Here is a 20,948-nt window from a genome sequence, read left to right as displayed (position 1 = left end):
TAAATTCAAAACTTATTTATATATAAAATATTTTCATATTGATTTATTTTTATTTTGAATTTTAATTTATTATTAAATTAAATAATTTTAATTATTTTTTAATTAGATTTTTAAATTCTGTAAAATAATAAAAACGAAGTAAATTCGTAGCCAATGTACGACCTCTTTACGTGGAAACCTCACGAGGAAATTACGAGAAATATTTAACGAGTATTTTACGAGGAATCATTTACGAGGAAATAACGAGGAAAAGTTTACGACCATTTTACGAAGAAATCATTTCGTGGTTGTTACGTGTATTTTGCGAGGAAACTCTTTCAAGGTATTTGTGTGTAGGTTACGAGGAACTATTTTCGAGGTATTTACGAGTTATTATAGCGACGTCCTTACGTGGAATATTGACGTGGTCTTTACGACGAATCGTCCTACTTCGTCTTTACGACGAAATATATTCCTCGCTAAGTTACGACGAATTAGCGAGGAAATATGTGTTACGACAGACGTGTAACGAGCAAACGCGTTTCCTCGCTAATTCGTCGTAAAGCCTCTTTTACGACGAATTAGCGAGGAAAACCGCCCTCGTTAAGATTATGTTTTCTTGTAGTGGAAGGGAGTATAAATTTTTTAACATGATACAAATACAACGGTAAAACGTGGATTTTTAGAGCGCAAATTTATATAAACAAAACTGTCAAAAATAAAGTTTATTTTATGATAAGTAAAATTGTTAGGTTTTTTTGGGTAAAATTGTTAGTTGTGTGATCGTTTATGTAAAGTATCATAGTATTATAAATAATAAATTAGTTTTAAAAATAATTTTTTAAAAATTTGATTAATTATTTTAAAATAGAAGGTTTTTGATAAAATTGCATATCTTGTTTCATTTCATATAACTGTTCCAAGGACACCTCTTGCCCACTATACATGTGTTCTATATAATCATTACAACACAAGAAGGAGCAATCTACGTTTGAGAGTCCTCTGGATATATAAAATACAAGATCCAGTTTACATTTCTTGGTCGTAATTAAATGATCTCAATCTCAACAAAGATTGAAGCCAATTTGATTTCAAGGAAAAGGCCACTACTCTATAGCTCACTCTTGTTGTTGGATAACCAAGACGGATGCTCTAGAAGGAAAATCTTCGGATGCTATCAAATCACCAATGACACCAAGTTCATCGAACTCCGTCCAATCCCCTAGTCCTTTGGTGACCGCAGTACCCATCCCGCTACTTCTTCCGACCAAAAACATATCATAGTCATAAGCCACTGAGTGCAGAATCTCGGAAGTCTTATTCCCATCCTCCACCATTCTAACAATGTACGTGATGGAGTTATCTCCAGGCTTCTCTTCAACCTGGCAAGTGTCTACCATTTGACTCTGACTCGACTCGCTGCCCTCCTCGGTTTTAGAGATAGGGATCAGAGTCAGCACCGTTATACTCACGTTCTGGTTGCCTCTCATGTGGTCTGCTAATGCTAACGCCTCTTTGTCATCGTTCCCTCCCACGTAAACCAAGCACACCTGCATTTGTTTGTGTGACAATAATGTTGACTTATTATTATATATGGAAAACAAAAAAAAAACATTGTAGAATAGTGCCAAAGTGTTGGTAGCTTAGTAATACTACAAAAAGATTGGTTGTTTTGTGTACCTCAGATTCAAACCACATTTGGTACAAAAAAAATATTACGTAAATCAGAATATCTGAAAATTAACTCCCAATCCGGAAAAGATTATGCGCCTAATGCCTGGAACTTCAACTGCTTCAGCTATGGACTGAGATGCGAGAAACACAAGCTGAGTATGCTCATTTGAACTTGCCTTGGATCTTGCTGGGTGATTATAATGTTACGTTGTCTTCTAGTGAGCACTCGCGTAGTATGGATTACCGTTCTGATCAGATAAACATGAGGGCATTTCAGGAGGCTGTCACGGACTGTTCCCTTGTTGATCTGGTGTTCGGAGGGGCTCTCTTTACATGGTGGAATCAGAGAAATGGGAACCCAATTGGGAAAAAACTAGATAGAGCTTTGGTCAATGGAGATTGGTTGCGACTATATCCCAATTCTCATGCTTACTTTGATGCTGGAGGTGTGTCAGATCATGCTCGATGTCTGATCAAATTGTCTGGAATTCAGGATGAAGTGAGGAAGCCTTTTCGTTACTTCAACTTTCTTGCAGATAACGAGGAGTTCATCCCATCTATCCAGGAATCTTGGAGCTCTTCAGCTCGACTATTTCATTCCCGCACAGCTCTGACAGATTTTCATAGGAAACTTAAACTTTTCAAACCGGTCCTTAGAGCTATCAATCGCTCGCACTATGGAGATATTACCAACAGAACTAAGCAAGCGTTCGAGGAGTTATGTGAATGTCAGAATAGAGTGCTGGTGGATCCTAGCTCTGCGAATTTTGCACAGACGGCTGAAGCTTCTGATAAATGGCATAAACTAGCTCGCATTGAAGAGAAGTTCTATAGGCAAAAGTCGTGTATTCGTTGGTTACAGGCTGGAGACTTGAACACTTGTTTCTTTCATCGCTCGGTTCAGATCAGAGCAGCCAGAAACTCGATTCGTCGACTGGTAACAGAGCAAGGAGAAGTTCTCACTTCACCAGGGGACATTAAGAGAGAATCAGTTGCTCACTTCCAACGATTCTTGCAGGCACAAGAGCAAACAGAGGAGATCTCTGTTGCTTCTTTACAGGATCTTTTGACCTTCCGATGTCCTCCAGTTGCCTCAGCCTCTCTGGTGTCTCCAGTAACTGCTCAGGAAATCTATGAGGCGCTTCTTTCTCTGCCTAATGACAAGGTGTCGGGACCGGATGGGTTTACTAAAGAGTTCTATGTGGCAGCTTGGAAAGTGATAGGACAGGACTTCATCACAGCTATCCAGTCCTTCTTCCTATTTGGGTTCCTCCCGTCTGGTATCAATGCGACAATACTCTCTCTCATTCCGAAGACTGAGAATGCTGAGAAAATGAAAGATTTCCGCCCCATTGCCTGTTGTAACCTTCTGTATAAGGTAATCTCCAAGGTACTTGCAAACAGATTACGAATTATATTTCCGGACGCCATTGAACCTAATCAGAGTGCCTTCATTACCGGTAGACTGCTCCTTGAAAATGTGTTACTAGCTTCAGAGTTGGTCAATGGATATCATAAGTTTGATGCTATGCAAAGAAGTGCTATCAAATTTGATTTCTCCAAGGCTTTTGATACAGTCAAATGGTCCTTTATAACTTCTGTGTTAAAAGCTATGGGTCTGTTGCTTCAATTTGTGCATTGGATTGGTCTATGCATCTCCACTGCAACATTTTCCATCTCAGTTAATGGTAGTCTGGAGGGCTTCTTTACCAGTGCTAGAGGTATCAGACAGGGGTGCTCACTTTCTCCCTATCTGTACGTCATTCTTAGTAATGTTCTGTCCAAGCTTCTCAATAAGGCAGCAGCAGCAGGAGAGTTTCAGTATCATCCTCACTGTCAGGGAGTAGAATTGACACATCTAAGCTTTGCAGATGATATAGTAGTGTTCACTGATGGATCAGTTGATTCACTAAGAGGTGTAATGGAGGTGATGAGTGATTTTGCCGCGATGTCAGGACTCCATATCAACGCGTCAAAATCTACTATTTTTGCCGCAGGCCCAGCCTTAGACACACTTTTAGAGGAAGCTACAGCTATGGGAATCAGTGCAGGCACGCTCCCAGTCCGTTATTTGGGTTTGCCGCTGACGACTAAATCTCTCACTCCGATCGATTATGAACCGTTGATCGATAAGGTACGCTGCAAAATGCTAACTTGGTCTAACAGAAGTTTATCGTTTGCGGGTCGTCTTCAACTTATCAATTCGGTGATTATGAGCACTGTCAACTTTTGGAGTTCAGCATTCATTCTGCCAGCCAAGTGCCTCGATACTATTGAAAGTATGTGCTGCGCTTTTCTTTGGTCTGGATCTCCCAACCAAACACATAAGGCGAAGGTTAGCTGGGCAGAACTATGTTATCCCAAAGAAGAGGGCGGTTTGGGTGTAAGACGACTAAGAGATTCTTCTATGGTATTTGCGCTTAAGCTTATTTGGAGACTTTTTACGGAGCATACGTCACTGTGGGTTTGTTGGATCAAATTCTATTTGCTCAAGGGTAGTTCCTTCTGGGATGTAAGGGATACACAGAAAGGGTCTTGGATGTGGAGGAAACTCCTCAAGCTTCGAGATACTGCCTATAATTTTCTCAAGTTTGAGGTCAAGGATGGTAAATCAACTTACTTCTGGTTTGATAATTGGCTAGATAAGGGACGCTTGATTGATATCACGGGTGCTGCTGGTACCACCTACATTGGTCTACCTCGGCGAGCTACTGTTAGTGAAGCGGTTAAACAGAATGAATGGGCACTACGAGGAGAGCGGAGTCGACACTATCATGAGCTTCATGCTGCCATCATAGCTGAACCAGTCCCTGATGCTCAGTATGGACGAGATGTGGTCTTATGGAAAGCTGGAGATGATGATTATCATGAGAACTTCTCTTCCAAGAAGACGTGGGACCAAATTCGAGTGAAAAAGGGGCCAGTGGGATGGAGTAAGGTTATTTGGTTCACGCAAGGGGTGCCCCGGTACTCGTTCATTACTTGGCTTGCTGTAAAGAATAGGTTATCCACTGGTGATAGGATGCGGTCTTGGGGGATGATACAGGGTTGTACGTTGTGTGGCGAGGTTGATGAGACAAGGGACCATTTGTTCTTTGCATGCCCATACTCTTATACGGTTTGGCATGGACTGGCAAATCGCATCATGGGTTCTCATACTGATCCGGACTGGCAGCTCACACTAGACCACATGGAGGGGCTCCGAGATGGGTCAATGGATACTATTCTTATCAAAATGTTGTTTCAAACAACTCTTTATCATATCTAGAGGGAACGGAATGCGCGGAGGCACCACACTAGTTGGATGACAGCAGAAGCTATGGGCAAGACAGTAGACAAAGCGATAAGGAATCGCATTTCATCGCTTAAGTACAAAGCAGGGCATAAGCTTGAGGGGCTTATGCGACGGTGGTTCACTCACACTATGTAGTCATGCAGCTCTTCTATCTTTTTTACCTTATTTTAGTTTATATTTAGTCCAACGTTGTTTAGCAAAGTAGTTATTAAAACTCTTATTCTTTGTAAATGTTAGTTCCATAAAGGATGAATAAATTTGAAATTTCATCAAAAAAAAAAAAGAAAAACAATTTAGAATGGTAGAATGCAAAGTTACGTACCCTGCATGGAGATTCTATGGATTTGGGTTGCCATAATGGTTTACGATAAACAAGGATTCCGACCGAGCAAGGTGCTCGTTTCAGGACATTACGATTAAGATGTCTCAGTGTTTGATCGTCCGAGGTAACGCCATAACCATTAGCCCCCCAAGTGCGGTGAAAAGAGAGGAGAATAAGATATGAACTTTTATCAAGAGCAAACCAACAAATGTGTTCATGCATCTCTTTAACTGAAGTTAAAGAGGTGAAGATGTGTATAGATGTGTAGTCCTGATTAATCTCTTGAAACAGTTGGAAGGAGCTTATGACATTTTCCGAGTAAGATCTGCTTCCAGGCTTTGGTTTCTGAAGCTGGTGAGAGATAAACGTGGGAGTAGCTTTACCCACAAGCTCAAGTAAGTGAAGAACACAACACGACACTGGAGAGTCTTTAGATGGTGCAGTAGCTCTTAGAAGGTTGATCATGGATGTTATGTTGTCAGGCTTGTTGATGCACACCAACAATTGTAGTTCCGACTTATGTTTCAAGCTTCTTCTCCCATAACATGCAAATCTCTTGGCCCGGTCGTACAAGAAATGTATACCCATCGGTGTTAACAAAGAGTTTGCGAGAATGTATATGCCCAGGAGCGAGAAAATCTCCAAACTAATTATCTGTTTAAAGACAGAAACATTAAAATGAATTACAGAAATATTTTTATTTCAAAAATATTACATGATGAGAAAAATTCTCAAAATATTATTAACTAAAAGTAAAAAAAACTTTTTATTTTATATTTAGGTTTGGATTTAATGATTAGAGTTTAATATTTAGGAGATGAAATTAGGTTAAGAGTTTAAGATTTTGAGTAATTTAGTCATTTTATCCTTTAATTAATACTATTTTTGAAATTTTGTTATTTACTTATTTTTGTCACAAATTTTGTGTTATTTAATGGATTTTCCTAATGAATTAAGTTATATATAGCAACAAGATTCTTACCTCTTTTTCGAAGGCTTGGAGCACGTAAGCCAGCTCGAAACTACTCTTTGTGCCCATAATGATACCTAGAATAACCGAGTCTCTCAAAGGCATCCTTGCAGCTATGGCTGAGAGGAAAGAAGTCACGAACTTCGCTACGTATAAGACGAGAAGGAATGAAAAACACTCATAGGTATGTCCATGGAGAAACTTTCCATTTCCAATCTCCTTTATTAGAAATGACCAATCTAATTTCATCATGGTAAATGATCCAAAGAGTGGTAAAAAAATTCCCTCGTTGAAACTGTCGAACTTTTTTATAAAGACCGATCCTAATGGTGGTCCGTCTGGGATAGCCAAACCAAGAACAAACGCACCCAACGGTCCGAAGAACAAGAAGCGAGTCCAGTAAATGTGAGACAAGTAAGCTAGCAAGAGACCAATGTAGAGATAAATGCTTTTCACAGGTGTTCCCTCTGGTGTATGTCTAACCACCCAAAGCATTGCTTGTCGCACAAGGTACAAGAAAACAAAGAAGATCATTAAAGCAACTCCCATCCGTATACCAATTCTATAACTGTAGCTAACGTTAGCCCATACGCTCATGCAAAAAGCGAGTACATCGATTACCATTGCTGAAGACTGAGCGATTTGACCGAACTCAGTGTGAACTACTTTGAGGTCGGTAAGGAGCATGTTGATGCAAGTGAATGGCGCCATGCTCATGGTGAATATACTTATTGAATACTCCATACGGGTCATGGTTAGGATACTTGATTTCTCTCTAGATGAATAAACGATTTTTCCAATATACCATGGGATTATCATTGAGGTGACTCCAATTGCAGTACTCTTAGTTTTGGACTTTTTTAGCATGCCAACATTTGTAGTCACACCTCTTAGGAACCAATTTAGAGTAAAAGCAAATGTACCAATGGTCTCAGCAACATTTGGCATATAATCGTCAGGGATAAAAATGTGTCGAAACCATGACATCTGCATCGGCTGAAACGACTCACTTAAGACTGCCCCAACCTTTCAAAAACAAGAGAACATTGTATCTGATCAGAGCTGCTGGTCATGAACCAAGTGAAACATTAGCCTTATGTCCTTTTTGATTAATACTAGGTGATTTTCCCGTGCTCATGCACGGATATAAATGTTTTTGAAGTAAATATACTATAATAATTAATTACTATTTACTTTTAATTTTAAATTAATTTATAATTTGTATGCATCATTTATATTTATAATATTATATTACTTTAATAATACATATGATTTTATATATGTTATATTTAATCGGTTTTGTTGTTTTTACAGTCAATTTAGTTATAATTTGCGTAATTTGGAATGCATCTCTGAATTCAACTATAATATTTTTTATTCTAAATATATTAAAATTTTGATTAATTTCTTATTTGCATTTAGGTGGTTATTGTCTTAAATATATAAATATATTTTATGAATATTATGTATAACTTCAAATATTTTGTGCTTGGACTAAAAAAAATAAAATAAACTAAAGTGTATGATTCCATTTTACATAAATTAATATAATGATAATATTCTGAAGTCTCATGCATATATATATAAATTTTAGAAAAGAACTAAATTGTAACAGTTGTTTAATATTTTATTTTCATTTTAATATGTTTTGAGTTGTTCTATGATTTATATTTATAAAATAAATTACTATTCTTATAAAATTATATATTCTTATTTTAGTTAAATCTATAATTTTATATATAAGTTAGATTAGTCGAATCACTCATGTTGTGAGTATATTGATTTATTGTTATTCTTTCAAATTCAAATGATATATTTTTATTTTTATTATAATCAAGTCAAATCAAATCAATTTTATTTATCGTTTACACATGCATGTATTTTCATAATATTTATCAAATTATATATTGATGTTTTTAAAAATAAATTATAAAAGAAAGTGATGCTCAATAGGAAGTTACATACATAAGTAGGTGATACATTTCTAGAAGCTCATGAACACATATTAATATTTATAATAATTAAAATATTCTATAAATTCTAAATAACTTTATGCTTTTAATTTATTGAATGGAAACTAAAATTTAATTAAATTAATATTAAAAATGAGAATTCATATTTGCTTTGGTATTTTGATTATAGTTATATTAAGTTCCACAAACATAAAATTTAAAAGAAAATTTAATATTAAGAAAACAAATAACTTTAATAATGATAAATTATAATATATCTATTTTACAACTATTTGATTTTTTTTTGTTTTCAATATCTCTTAAAAATAACAGTACACAAAATTGTAATTTTATTTGAAAATAATATTATATAAGTAAAATATAATTTATCGATATTGTTTTTGATGTAATTGGAAGCTATTATAGTCAACAAAATATATGAAAAATATATAAATAATACTAATTATAAACTATTTTTAGTCAATTAAACATATATCAATTTATGTTTCTCAATTATTTTGTGTAATCTTCTAAGAAAATAGTTAGATATTTAAAAATACTTCTATTATTTTGAATTTTTTTTTTGTATTGTTTAAAATTATGTTCTGAAAGAAATGTTATTTCTTTTTCTAATATCAAGATTATCTGTGTAAATTTTTTTAATAAAATCACATTATATACAAATTTATGTTTTTCATCTAAAAAAATATAGATATAAATAAAGTATTTTATTACTTCAAAACTATATTTTGTTTATTTAAAAATATTTTTTAAATGTAATATTACTATTTTGTGAACTTTCCTTTTTTCGAAATCATATTATATATACATATATTTTCGTTTTCAATTTTTTTTAACTTTATAAAAAAATTCCTTTTTTTATTATATGTATATGTTTTGGAAATTTTTTAAAAGGAAACTAAGTAAAAAAAATAATAGTGTTTAATATTTTTAATTCATTAAGGGTATCAGTGTAATCAACCATCGTGAGAGTTAATATGGGAGCGACACATAGGAAACTGACTTCTCAAATAATATTATAGAGATATATACATAGTTCCCTCAATTCTTTTTTTTAATTATTAAAGTTTTTACTAAATTGTTTAAAATTCCCAAAATTTCAGAACCTGTCCTTATATTATCTGATCAGATTGAAATACTTAAAACCCGTAAATACTTACAAGCATCATGGAGGTGAACCTTGGAATAGGAACACCTAACTTCTTGAACAAGATATCAAAGAAACGCCAGGATATGAACGTGGAGAGAATTATGATCTCTAGTTTAGGAAGAGGGTACTCCCAGAATGGTAATCCTTCAGATCCAGAAGCCAGTTTCTCCCAGGCACCGCGTGAGTTCAACATTATATGTGGACTTACATCACAAATCATATTTTTCCCCATTTCTTCTCTTTTCATATGGTCCTCCAACATCCCTTTATGCCAAGTCTCCTCTTGTGCATCCATCTGGAACAAATTTTTATCAATGAAAATTCTTTGTTTTCCAGTGAAAGGAAGAACTAAAAAGACCGGTCAAATGGTTTCTTAAATCCCATAAATATCTCTAAGATAATCAGAAATTGTGGATAAATATAGTGTCCATGTGTTATGTCCGTCTCTTATGGCGTTTGTAAGTTTTGTATTGCTTTAAAATACCATGATCTCATTAATCAGGCACTCTAAATAAACACTCTAGCCGACGGCTCTAAAATGAGATGGTTAATCCATCTAGACCTCAAAATTAACCTCTTTACTGCTAATAAAATTAATTATAACGTTTTTCTATTTTAGTATTTCTTAAAAGGATCATGTTATTAAAAGATAATCTATTTCTGAATTGTTATAGCAATGGTAGCTATAGTTGGAAAGGATCATGCGGGCCCTGCCGACGGCTCCTTATGTTTTTAGGGTTAAAAAAGTTTTTGTAAGGGTTATTTGTAAACAATATTATGAAGATGGTGCAGATCTTTTAGCTACGAGATCTGTTTTTATAAAAAAATATTTTATTGGTTGTTCTAATTCAATTTCGATGTAAAAACAAATATATTATGAAGATGGTTGACAGTTCTTGGTAGGCATGGGCATTCGGGGTCCCAATCGGGTTTCGGTTTTATCCATTCGGGTTTTGGTTTATCGGGTTTATCAAAATCAACCCAATTTATCAAAATCAACCCCATTCGGGTTATATAAAAGTTCAGTTCGGGACCGGTTCGGGTTCTATCGGGTTCGGATCGGGGTTAGTAAATCTTCAAAAAACCGGTATAACCCATTGTACTTTCGGGTTCGGGTCCCAATCGGTTCTTCGGTTTAAAAATACCTGATTTGAACCTATTTTGTAACTAAAACATAAATGAAATCGGTTCTTCGGATTTAAAATACATGATTTGTACATATTTTAATAGCCAAAACATAACTAAAATCGATTCAAAAATAAGAAAAAACATCAAACGTGATCATTCAAAATCAAGCGAAAGATAAACATAGTTAGTGATAGAAAAAAAAACCAGATAAATAAAATCATAAAACAAAAACTAAGTTCTTTTCATGAGAAACATTATTCAATGAAAACAAAACCAAAATCTAAAAACTTCAGGCTTCAACCGCCACATTCCACCATCAACCTTCGTGTAACAGATAATTATTTTAGAAGTTCAATAATATCTTAAAGTATTTTGGATACATATTAAGAATTAAGATCATATTTGGTAGAAGTTCTTTTTGTGATTTTAAATGTTTCGGGTTCTATCGGATATCCATTTAGGTCCGGGTTCGGTTCGGATAATACCCATAACCCAAAATACCAAAAAACAGGATCTATTCGGTATTTATGTCGGGTTCGGATCGGTTCGGATTCATTTTTATCGGATCGGGTTCGGTTCGGATTTTCGGGTTCGGTTTATTTGCCCAACCCTAGTTCTTGGTTTGAATTGAACCGTCGGACACTTTTTCTAAATAAGTAAAAAGGAGGTTAATTTTGGTAATCTAAGAAGCGATCAATTTTTTTTATCATATTTAGAAGAAAATCTTGAAATTATCATTTTCTGAAGAAAATCCAATCATTGTACTCCATAACTTGACGCACTTTATACATCCTAAACTATTTTTCTACGACAAGCACAAATAAAAGAGCTGAGCAGTGAACATATCTCACATGCATCACTTAGATAACCCTCTTTTGCTTTTGGCACTATGAAAGTATTCTTGTTTTTGTACAACCAACACTGACGCTCTAGAAGGAAACTCATGTGATGCTAGTAAATCTCCAATGGGTCCCAATTCATCAAACTCAGCCCACTCACTAATTCCGTTTGTAACCTCGGTACCCACTCCGCTGCTTCTCCCAACTACAAACAAGTCATAATCATTGGCCATGGATCGCAAGATTTTGGAGGTCTCAGATCCATCGGAAACCGTTGTATCGATATATGTCACATAGTCATCATTTTCCTTGACGTCGAACCCAATGATGTTAGTCACGGTCTCCTTCAGGCTAACCATTTGGAAGTTCTCCCCCAAGTACTGGTTCTCTATTTCAGAAATTTTTGGAATGAATCTTATGATAGTGAGGCTTATCCGCTTCTCTGTCAGTCTCATTCGATTAGTTACCGCCAAAGCCTCTCTATCGTCCTTTCCATCGTTAAAAATTAAACATATCTGCATAGGTGAGAGCTTGATAAGGTTATACACTAGCCTTTTTCATTTTCATGTGCATTGCAAACAAAATTGTACATGCAAACACCAAATTACCTGCAAAAGTATTTCTTTTAAAAATGAAAGTATCTTGTTTTATAAAAATTTTGGCCTTATATCTCCACATAGCTAGGCAAAAATGATAGATAGACTTTTAGAACTAAATTAAAAATCGAAATGTGTTATTTGGATAATATCAGTACCTTGCTGTGATACTCGGCCATATGATGTTCCACGATGGGTTTGCGATAGATAAAGATTCCAACAGAGCACGGGGCTCGTCTCAAGACGTTAATGTTGATCATTCTCAGCTTATCATCGCTGGAGATAACTGTGGAGCGATCAACAGACCAGGTACGGTGGAAAGGAAGCAGAATCAGATATAGGCTTCTGGATAGGGCTAGCCAACAAATATCCTCATGCATGTGTTTGGACATAGAGACTGAAGTGAAAATATCCAATGATATATATTCAAAGAATTGTTTGTGGAAGCTACGGAATGAACTTATGACACTGTCGGAACAAGAAATACTTCCGGGCTCTGGTTGTTGCAACTGGTGGGAAATGAACATAGGACTGGCCTGACCCATAAGTTCAATGAGGTGGAGTACATTGCACGCCATTGGGGAATATTCTGATGGGTTGAAAGCTCCTGAAAGGCTGATCATAGAAGTTATGTGATCAGGTTTGTAGATGCACACAAGAGACTGGAGCTCTCCGCCGTCTTTCAAGATTACCATATTCCTTTTTTGGTAGCATTTGAATCTTTTGGTTGGGTCATGGACGAGCTCCAAGGCCATTGGTATGAAGATAGAGTTTAAGAAGATGAACGTAGCTATGATTGTGAAAACTTCTGGTGTTACTTTCTGTCAAAGATGTTCAATGATTTAATATGTGTGTTGTTAACAAAAAACCATACAATCTTCATATTGATACATATATAGAACGGAAGGTACCTTTATTTCAACGGCATATGTGAAGTAGGAGAGCTCGAAGACCCCCTTATTACTATATACAAGGGCTAGAGCAAAGGAGTCTCTTAAGGGCATTTTAAAAGCATATGCAGCTATGGTTGAAGCAATGAATTTTGTGACATTCACAGAAAGAATAAGGGAAACAGCCTCATATAGCTGGCCCTCCATCCGTGCAAGATTTACACACTCTTTCAATAACCATGAGAGATCCAGTTGCATCATGGTTAATGATCCAAAGAGAGGAAATATAACCCCAAGATTAAAGCTCTCAAACTTTTGAACAAAAGTTGAACCTAAAGGATATCCGTGGGGAACAGTCAAGCCAAGAACAAATGATCCTGCGGGTCCAAAAAGACCAATCATCTTAAAATATTGGAAAGAGAAGAAAGCGAGCGCCAAAATCAAGTAGATGTAAATATCCTTGACCGGCCTCCCTTCTGGAGTCTGCTTGATCACCCAATACATAGCTGGCCTCACCACATATACCATACATGCGAAAAAGAAGCAGCTAAATATGGTTTGGACCAATCCTTCATATCCTTCCCAGTGCATGGCATTCAAAAACGTTGCAATAAAAGCCATCATGTCAGTCACCATGGCACCCGAAAGTGCTATCCTTCCAAACTCCGAGTGTTTGATCTTGAGGTCTCTTAGGAGTGTGTCAATGCTTGTGAACGCGGATATGCTTTGCAAGAACATGAGCAACCTGTATTCCGTTGTCAGCAAGGTTATATGGCCTCTTCGTTTTCTCAATCTAAACATGATGTTCCCACATACCAAGGGTACGAACATTGTGGTGAACCCAATCACACTAGCTTTTTTTCCCATCTGCAATCCCGTTCCAGCATCCATTGTAACACCTTTCAGGAACCAATATAAAAGGAACCCGAAACCCCCCAGTGTCTCGGCGATCTTTGGTCGGCTATCATCAGGGAAATATATGTTATGGAGCCAAGAGGTGCTGCTTAAGTGACAAGTTTTACCTAATATCACCCCTGCCTTCACCGACAAGAAATTACATTTTAGAAATGCATCGTTATTTGTTGAAATGAAAAAAAAAAACATGGGGGGAGGTATATTAAGATAAGAAACTCACAATCATCATATGAGTGAATCTAGGTACTCGAAGACCCATTTTGTTGCATGAGAATTCGAAGAGACGCCAAAGAACAAAAGTAGACAATATTATGATCTCGAGATTGGGTAGCGGATATTCCCAGAAGCTCAACCCTCGTGACTTGTCAACCAATCTCTCCCATACACCGTGCGAGTTTAACGTGAAAGGGTGTGTCTCGCAGAATAGAGACGTGTTCTTATCTTCCTTGTAGCCTCTCCATGCAACGTCCAAGTAATCCATGTGTACACGTTGATCCATTTTAGGGAGATAAAATGAGAATTGGCGAAGATTAGCTTTAGGATCAAAATCTTGTGGATTGGTTTAGGGTTTGTAGTTCAATTGGGGACGAGAAGAAGTCTAGAAGAAAGGGTTTGTAATAAATTTTGACTTAGGAAAATGACAAAACTTGAATGACCTGCAAACAATAGGTACGTATCAGTTAACAATTAATCACCATGTTTATTTTGTTTTCTATGCTATTTGTAGCTACATTGTTCTCCATCCCATGTTTCTTTTACATCGTTTATATTTTTTATATATAGAAATTTCCATCCGCTAATAATAAAAGAAAAATATTATAGATTCTTATTAAAAGTTAAAACTTATGTGTTTTAGACATTTTCGTTGACCAAAAAAAAAAATACACTTTAAAACTTTTGGAAAATAGTGACTTTTCACTATGTTTCAACACTAGTATTATGGATGCTTTTTTTTTGTTAAAGTATTATGGATGCTTAATAATGGATATATCGAACTTTCGTATGCAGTGCGAAAATATAGAACTTGTAAACTTCGTACTCAGTTAATGAAATGGACGTAACTCTCACAACAATATAAACCACAAAAAAAATAGTTTTATTTTCTATTTTTGTCGTTCTTTAGAATTGCACATGAAGATTAACTCTTTGACATGGGAATTGCTTTGGCACTAATTGCCACGAGGCAGACGAATTGTCACTTAATTTTCCTTTACTTTGGAATTTTGTGGCTATAAATGTATCATGTATCATGTATATGAGAAGTGTATTTCTGTTTTGGTATCTTCTTATAAATGTAATACAATTATCTACAAGCTACATTCTGTTGTTGTTGCACCACCAATACCGACCCTCTTTGGGGAAAATCTGATGCCACCAACAAATCTCCGATCACACCTAACTCATCGAACTCCGTCCATTCACTCAATGCTCTTGTTACATCGGTCCCCATTCCTGAGCTCCTACCCACCACGAATAAATCAAAAGCACTAGCGATTGAGAGAAGGATCCTTGATGTGTCGGAACCGTCGTCAACTGTCTCCTCCAAATATTCCACAAAGTTATGTTCTCCTTCCGAAGGTGTAATGCTGTTCCTCAACGTCTCCTTAAGCTCTGCTGTGTCCAGCATCTGATCCCACCCTGTGGTCATACCGACCACTGTCCCTGGGACTAGCTTCAACACGGTTAGTCTCACTTTCTGGTTCCTCATCATGTGCTTCCCCATTGCCAAGGCTTCTCTGTCGTCTTTCCCGCCCACAAAAATTGCGCATACCTGGTTTTAGACAAATTCAAGATGATTGTGTAAATGTCTAGTTTTTTTTACAAATAAAAGTGTTCACTTATTATTTTGTTTTTTGGCTTATATCTACGTTTGTTTTTTTAAGAGGGGAAACGAAGATGTGCCTTTTTTGAGAAAAAAATTATTCCAAATTAAAAAAAAAAAAAAAAATTCAAGGGATCTTGATATTTTGGAAGCAATAAACATTTTAAAATTAATTTTAATTAAAAAAATCTTTCTATAATTTGGGATTTTTTAAAAAAATTTGGAGGTCAAAACTATTAGAAACTAACAAACATAAACACAAAACCTGACGTTTGAAAACAACCAAAGCTTCAATATATGTGCGTACCTTAAAAATGGGTTCGCGCTTTTGCGCAGATACCATCTTTTGGCGATGGACTAAGACCCCCACAGAGCAAGGCGCTTGACTCAAGACATTGATGTTAACGTTCCTACGCATCACGTCGTCTGAGACCACAGTTGTATGGTCGAGTGACCATATTTTGTGGAAAGGGAGCATAATAAAAGAAACTTGTTTGTCGAGAGCAAGCGAGTAAATCTCTTGGTGCATGTACTTAGGGTTTGAGATGGATGTGAACAATTCCACCGTTATAGATTTCCAGAAATGTTTGAACTCGTCAAAAGCGATGAGAACGTTGGTGGAATATGACCGGCCTCCCGGCTCAGCCTTTTGAATTTGGTGGGAGATGAAGAGTGGATTGTCCAAACCAACAAGCTCGATGAGATTAAGCACGTTGCAAGTAAGCAAGGAATCTTCTAGAGGGAAAGCTTGTTCTAGAAAATTTATCACCCCTGAGATGTGGTCTGATTTGTGAATGCACGTTAGAAATTTCATCTCTGATCCAAGCTTCAAGCTCATTAGATTCCTCTTCTGGAAACATATGAAACGGCTCGACCCATCGTATAGGTAATGTATCACCACTGGTAATACCGTAGAGCTGAATAGAATCATTAGAGCCAATGTCGTGAACGACTTCACTTGAAGAGTCTGTAAATCAAACACAATATATAACATTTGATTATTGCAAAGTTAATTAGAATATTGATTATTCTTGGATATAAACAAAAAATAATACTAGTACTCACTTTTTTTTCAACGGCGTACATAAAATAACACATCTCAACGAACCCTTTGTTGCTGAGAATGAGTGACATAACGAAAGAGTCAGTCAAAGGCATTTTAGCTAGCAGTGGAGGAATAGTTGTGAAGAACATCTTGGAGGCCGAGACGACGACGATGATGTTCAAGGCTTCATACATCTGACCATCATAATGCCTTAGCTTCTGGACCTCTTCAACCAACCAAGGTCCATCGATTTGAAGCATTGGGAAGAACAAGAAAAGTGGCAAGAGGATCCCAGTGTTAAAGCTTTCAAACTTTTGTACCAATGCAGACCCTAGAGGAGGACCGTGAGGCACACACAACCCCAAAAGGAAAGGCCCAATAGCAGGAAAAAAGTGAAGCATCTTCAAATACTCAAAAGAAAAGAAAGATAAAATGATGATTATGTAGATAACATATTCCTTAACCGGTCTCTCTTCCGGTGTGCGTCTGACAACCAACAACATCAACGGTCTAAATATCCAAACCAGCACTATAACAAATCCAACAACTCCTACGCCTTGCATGGCGGAGACCCTCCAGTCCGACCAGGCAAATAGGGCAACTACGTTAATACCAACGCCAGTTGCATCAGCCACCATGGCTGTCGAGAGAACGATCCTTCCGAACTCTGAGTGGTCAATCTCTAGATCCCTTATTAGCCTTGAGATACCAGTAAAAGCCGAGATGCTCTGCATGAAAATTATTGTCCTGTACTCAACTCCTGTCAAGTTCTTACCACCAGTTTCTCTCAGCGACCCGAACACAATGTTAGCCGTGAAGATAGGGAAAAGAACAGTGACGATTCCGGTGAAAACCGCTTTCGAACCTGTCCTCTTAATCATTCCAACATCCATTTTAACACCTTCAAGGAACCAATAAAAGACAAAGGCAAACGCACCAACCGTGTCGGGGACTTTTGGTCTAAGATCATCCGGGAAAAATATGCGTTGGACCAACCAGTCATTAGGCAAAAGACTCGTCTGGCTCAAGGCTGCCCCGGCCTTCAACAAAACAAAAAAAACATTTAAACGATTTTAATAGGAGAACTTGTGGATTACGAGATCGCCTAGAATATATATATATATTTCCTTATAGTTAGTTATCTACTAATATATTTGTTTGAATCTAAAAGAAAAGAAAGGCTCTTACAAGCATCATAGAGGTGATTCTTGGAACCGGGAGACGTATCTTCTTTAGCAAGAAATAAATAAAATTCCATAAGCAGAGTACTAGGAAGATTACAGCCTCGAGTCGGGGAAGATCATAGTCCCATATCAGCAGCCCTGTTCCACTTGGTAGTAGGTACTTCTCCCACACGCCAGAAGAGCTCACAACAATGGGTAGTTTCTCGCAGAACTTGGTCCCATCGTCACTAAAACAATATCCACGCGACGTTACCTCGTTCCAAAAGGTAACGTTAAATGAATCCATTTTTTTCTTCTTGCGGGCAAAGAAGAAAATCGAGAGAAAATATTTTACAGTGTCCAGAAAACTTACAAATTAAACAGAAAACTTGATGTTATCTTTTTATAAACAAACGCGTTTTGTAGATACTCTGCTAAACATAGTCGAGCGTGCGGTTAATTATTTTGTTTTGTTTTATTTGGTCAATGGTTAAATCCACTGCACAAAATAACTAACCGTTCATATATAGTTATTTGTGACTAATTGCCAATACAAGGTTACTTTATGTTTGTTTTACCTCTCTGCTTATTTAGGAGTCTCCATCTAATTGTATCTGTTACTAGCTAGTTCTGCATGCAATCTCAGGTGTTTATTGTTTTAGAAAGTTGTATATGAATTACGATAAAATTATTAATTTGCTGTTCAATATTTTTTTCAATTTTATTGATTCTAACTAAAAATTTTGCAGCTGGAAAATATATATTAGAATTGTCTAGGAGGGTTGTTGAATTGTAAGAAACTTCTCACTAGATACATACATATATCAAACTTAATTTGATACATACAAATATAAAACATTTTATCATATAAAAAGAATAATAATGAAAGATAAAGACAGATAAATGAATGCATACAAAAGAACCAAAAAAAACAAAGAAGAACTTCAAAAGAAATACACACATACACATCCACACAATCAATTAAGGACACATAGCAAATTAATTTAATACACGTATAATGCACACAAATAGAACCAATTCAATTCGATAAATAATCCAAACTAAAGACGAGTTTTGCATAAAACTCTCTGGAATCCATCCAACGAGTTCGCCGTAACGTTGATCATTATCGGCGTACATACACCTTTCAACGTACGTCTCCTCGACCGAAAAATCCACGTCTTGTAGCTCACTCTAGCCGTTATATACACTTCCATTTCGATCACCCCTTTGGTCGTTTCAGCTCTCAAGTCCTTAGCATTAAACTTAGACAATGCCACGTTGTGCGACACAAGCTGCGTCTCAATTCTTGTTTCGTTCTTAGGACGCTGCTTGAAGGCAGAGATCTCCTTGTGAGCCACGGACTGGTTATGGTGAGCCGTGGAGATGCGCATGGAGTGATATCTCACGGAGACATGTTTCTCCGGGTTGTATGATTTGATCACATAGTTGAATTTGGCGCTAATGTGATCATCCTTGGCTATGGCAAAATCTTGGACCGACGCTGCTTCTACAGTATAGACGAGTGTCTTTGGCCTGAGGGTGAGGTATGTGATCAATATAGCGAGACCCACAAGGAGACCTAAGAGGACGAGGGCGACAATGATGCATAGGACGGGGTTCAAACCCCTACCTGGCAACGGTTGCGGTTGCGTTCGCCGAGGCTGTTGGTTCTGAGGAGCCATTGCTAGAGAGGGTTTTGATGGAGAGTTATATAACTGATTTCTAGTTAATTGGTAGGAAAAGATAGGAGCAACGATTAATTTGATTGTGTTGCTATTCTTTGATACATTTATATAAGGGGACTAACACTGATAGTTAGATTCTTTGCCTTTGTGTAAGGATTAGTCCCAAAACTGTTAATATAACATTCTTAATTCTTTGGCATTGCTTGTGAATAAATCAAGAAATCTTAGAAGCTGGAAGATTCGTACTTTTTGCTTGTTTGTTTGTTTTTTTAAAAAAAATTCTTTGCTTCTTCTTGTAATATTGTCGCTAGTACTTTGGATGATTATAACTATCAGATAATATGTCATTTTTCTTTCCAATTTACCTATAAATTTGGTCGTATATATATAAATATATATATATATATAAATATATACATATATATGTACTTAACTACTTATATATTTATAGAAAATATGATTCAATCAACGATCCAAATCAATTTCATAATTATGACACACCAAAGAATGAGAATCTGTGTACTTGGTATTGGTTAGTTTATTTATTTATTTTTTTTGTCAGCAGCAAAGCAGATTCATATAGACTCTGCGAACCATCCCGGTAACTCTGCATCCATATGAACGACAAACGACGGTTGTTTCCTTGCACTGCGTGCTAGACTATCCGCCTTTGAGTTCTGTGTCCGTGGTACATGAATGATCTCTGAGCTGTTGAAACTTCTCTTCAAGAACTTGATGTCTTCCAAATAACTTGCAAAGGCTGGCCACTCTTCTGGTTCCGAAACCATCTTCACCAATTGAGCATAATCCGTTGCAAAAGTAACACAAGACTGTCGAAGATTCCTCATGCATTCCATTGCCCATATGAGAGCCTCTATCTCTGTGTGTAGTGGCGACTGACTCGCTCTCGTATTCCTTGCTCCCACTAGTCCATCGTAACCTTCCAAGATACTGTACCATCCTTGCCCTGAATATTTATCCTCTGTTTTCCAAGATCCGTCCGTAAAACACCAAAATCAACATTATAATATAATGCACATGTAATTATTACAGTTTCATTAACAGAACAGGACGAAGAAAATATTTTGAGATTTTTAGTAATCATTCATCAGTATGCATTATCCAAGAACATGACAAATAAAACAGTACATTTGCTTTCTTGATGATGAGAGAAAAAATTCCCATTCACTTTAGGGGTTAACATCGTTGTGCTTAGTTATTCATCTTGGCACTGTCGGAAGCCTTTATTCCTTTCCAAAAATGTGCAAAGGAAGGAAAGATGGACAGAAATTTTTCTCTTTTCTTGAGCAATATAAGAAACAGGATTAATGGATTTATTTCAGAAAATGCGTTTCTTTCCCTTTTTCATAGTAAAATATTGTATTTACATGTTCTATGAAATTAACCTAACTTTTCCGACCGATAAACAGTCGATTAATGAGTGGCAAAAAACAATTTTCGTAGCCTTAAAAAAAAACCATTTTCGAAAAGAAGAAAAT

At 36.4% G+C, this 20,948-nt stretch overlaps 4 protein-coding genes across 4 annotated transcripts; all 4 read right to left on the bottom strand.

Moving 5' to 3' along the window:
• Positions 1 to 725: 725 nt before the first annotated feature.
• Positions 726 to 10,332, bottom strand: LOC106400267 (cation/H(+) antiporter 6B-like). The gene is made up of 4 exons (XM_013840646.3): positions 9,374 to 10,332; positions 6,253 to 7,266; positions 5,271 to 5,924; positions 726 to 1,529 (listed from the first exon to the last, which is right to left on the bottom strand). The coding sequence occupies exons 1-4, from the start codon at positions 9,656 to 9,658 to the stop codon at positions 1,098 to 1,100; spliced, it is 2,385 nt and encodes a 794-aa protein (XP_013696100.2). The 5' UTR covers positions 9,659 to 10,332; the 3' UTR covers positions 726 to 1,097.
• A 379-nt stretch (positions 10,333 to 10,711) lies between these two features.
• Positions 10,712 to 14,611, bottom strand: LOC106399079 (cation/H(+) antiporter 6A-like). Its single transcript, XM_013839554.3, has 4 exons — positions 13,952 to 14,611; positions 12,838 to 13,854; positions 12,085 to 12,747; positions 10,712 to 11,845 (listed from the first exon to the last, which is right to left on the bottom strand). Exons 1-4 carry the CDS (start codon positions 14,228 to 14,230, stop codon positions 11,348 to 11,350), a joined length of 2,457 nt encoding a protein of 818 aa, XP_013695008.2. The 5' UTR covers positions 14,231 to 14,611; the 3' UTR covers positions 10,712 to 11,347.
• Positions 14,612 to 14,909: 298 nt separating this feature from the next.
• Positions 14,910 to 18,394, bottom strand: LOC106399078 (cation/H(+) antiporter 5-like). Its single transcript, XM_048765433.1, has 4 exons — positions 17,787 to 18,394; positions 16,619 to 17,638; positions 15,861 to 16,520; positions 14,910 to 15,502 (listed from the first exon to the last, which is right to left on the bottom strand). Exons 1-4 carry the CDS (start codon positions 18,066 to 18,068, stop codon positions 15,035 to 15,037), a joined length of 2,430 nt encoding a protein of 809 aa, XP_048621390.1. The 5' UTR covers positions 18,069 to 18,394; the 3' UTR covers positions 14,910 to 15,034.
• Positions 18,395 to 18,610: 216 nt separating this feature from the next.
• On the bottom strand, positions 18,611 to 19,593 carry BNAC08G43330D (uncharacterized protein At1g08160). Its single transcript, XM_013839796.3, has one exon. The coding sequence runs from the start codon at positions 19,444 to 19,446 to the stop codon at positions 18,823 to 18,825; it is 624 nt and encodes a 207-aa protein (XP_013695250.1). The 5' UTR covers positions 19,447 to 19,593; the 3' UTR covers positions 18,611 to 18,822.
• Positions 19,594 to 20,948: the final 1,355 nt, after the last annotated feature.

The sequence above is a fragment of the Brassica napus genome, chromosome C8, assembly GCF_020379485.1.
Source record: "Brassica napus cultivar Da-Ae chromosome C8, Da-Ae, whole genome shotgun sequence".
In the NCBI taxonomy this organism is placed as follows: Eukaryota; Viridiplantae; Streptophyta; class Magnoliopsida; order Brassicales; family Brassicaceae; genus Brassica; species Brassica napus.
This window is presented reverse-complemented; position numbering and strand designations above follow the sequence as displayed.

What these genes read in the sequence shown, in the direction of transcription:
- LOC106399078 (XM_048765433.1), bottom strand. Translation starts at nt 18,068, where the DNA reads ATGGATTCATTTAACGTTACCTTTTGGAACGAGGTAACGTCGCGTGGA. An exon ending in GAATCACCTCTATGATGCTT is followed by an intron (nt 17,639 to 17,786) that starts GTAAGAGCCTTT and finishes GTTTTGTTGAAG; the next exon opens with GCCGGGGCAGCCTTGAGCCA. An exon ending in TGTACGCCGTTGAAAAAAAA is followed by an intron (nt 16,521 to 16,618) that starts GTGAGTACTAGT and finishes TTTGATTTACAG; the next exon opens with ACTCTTCAAGTGAAGTCGTT.
- LOC106400267 (XM_013840646.3), bottom strand. Translation starts at nt 9,658, where the DNA reads ATGGATGCACAAGAGGAGACTTGGCATAAAGGGATGTTGGAGGACCAT. An exon ending in GGTTCACCTCCATGATGCTT is followed by an intron (nt 7,267 to 9,373) that starts GTAAGTATTTAC and finishes TGTTTTTGAAAG; the next exon opens with GTTGGGGCAGTCTTAAGTGA. An exon ending in CCATAGAATCTCCATGCAGG is followed by an intron (nt 1,530 to 5,270) that starts GTACGTAACTTT and finishes AAACAAATGCAG; the next exon opens with GTGTGCTTGGTTTACGTGGG.
- LOC106399079 (XM_013839554.3), bottom strand. Translation starts at nt 14,230, where the DNA reads ATGGATCAACGTGTACACATGGATTACTTGGACGTTGCATGGAGAGGC. An exon ending in GATTCACTCATATGATGATT is followed by an intron (nt 13,855 to 13,951) that starts GTGAGTTTCTTA and finishes TTGTCGGTGAAG; the next exon opens with GCAGGGGTGATATTAGGTAA. An exon ending in TGGCCGAGTATCACAGCAAG is followed by an intron (nt 11,846 to 12,084) that starts GTACTGATATTA and finishes TCACCTATGCAG; the next exon opens with ATATGTTTAATTTTTAACGA.
- BNAC08G43330D (XM_013839796.3), bottom strand. Translation starts at nt 19,446, where the DNA reads ATGGCTCCTCAGAACCAACAGCCTCGGCGAACGCAACCGCAACCGTTG.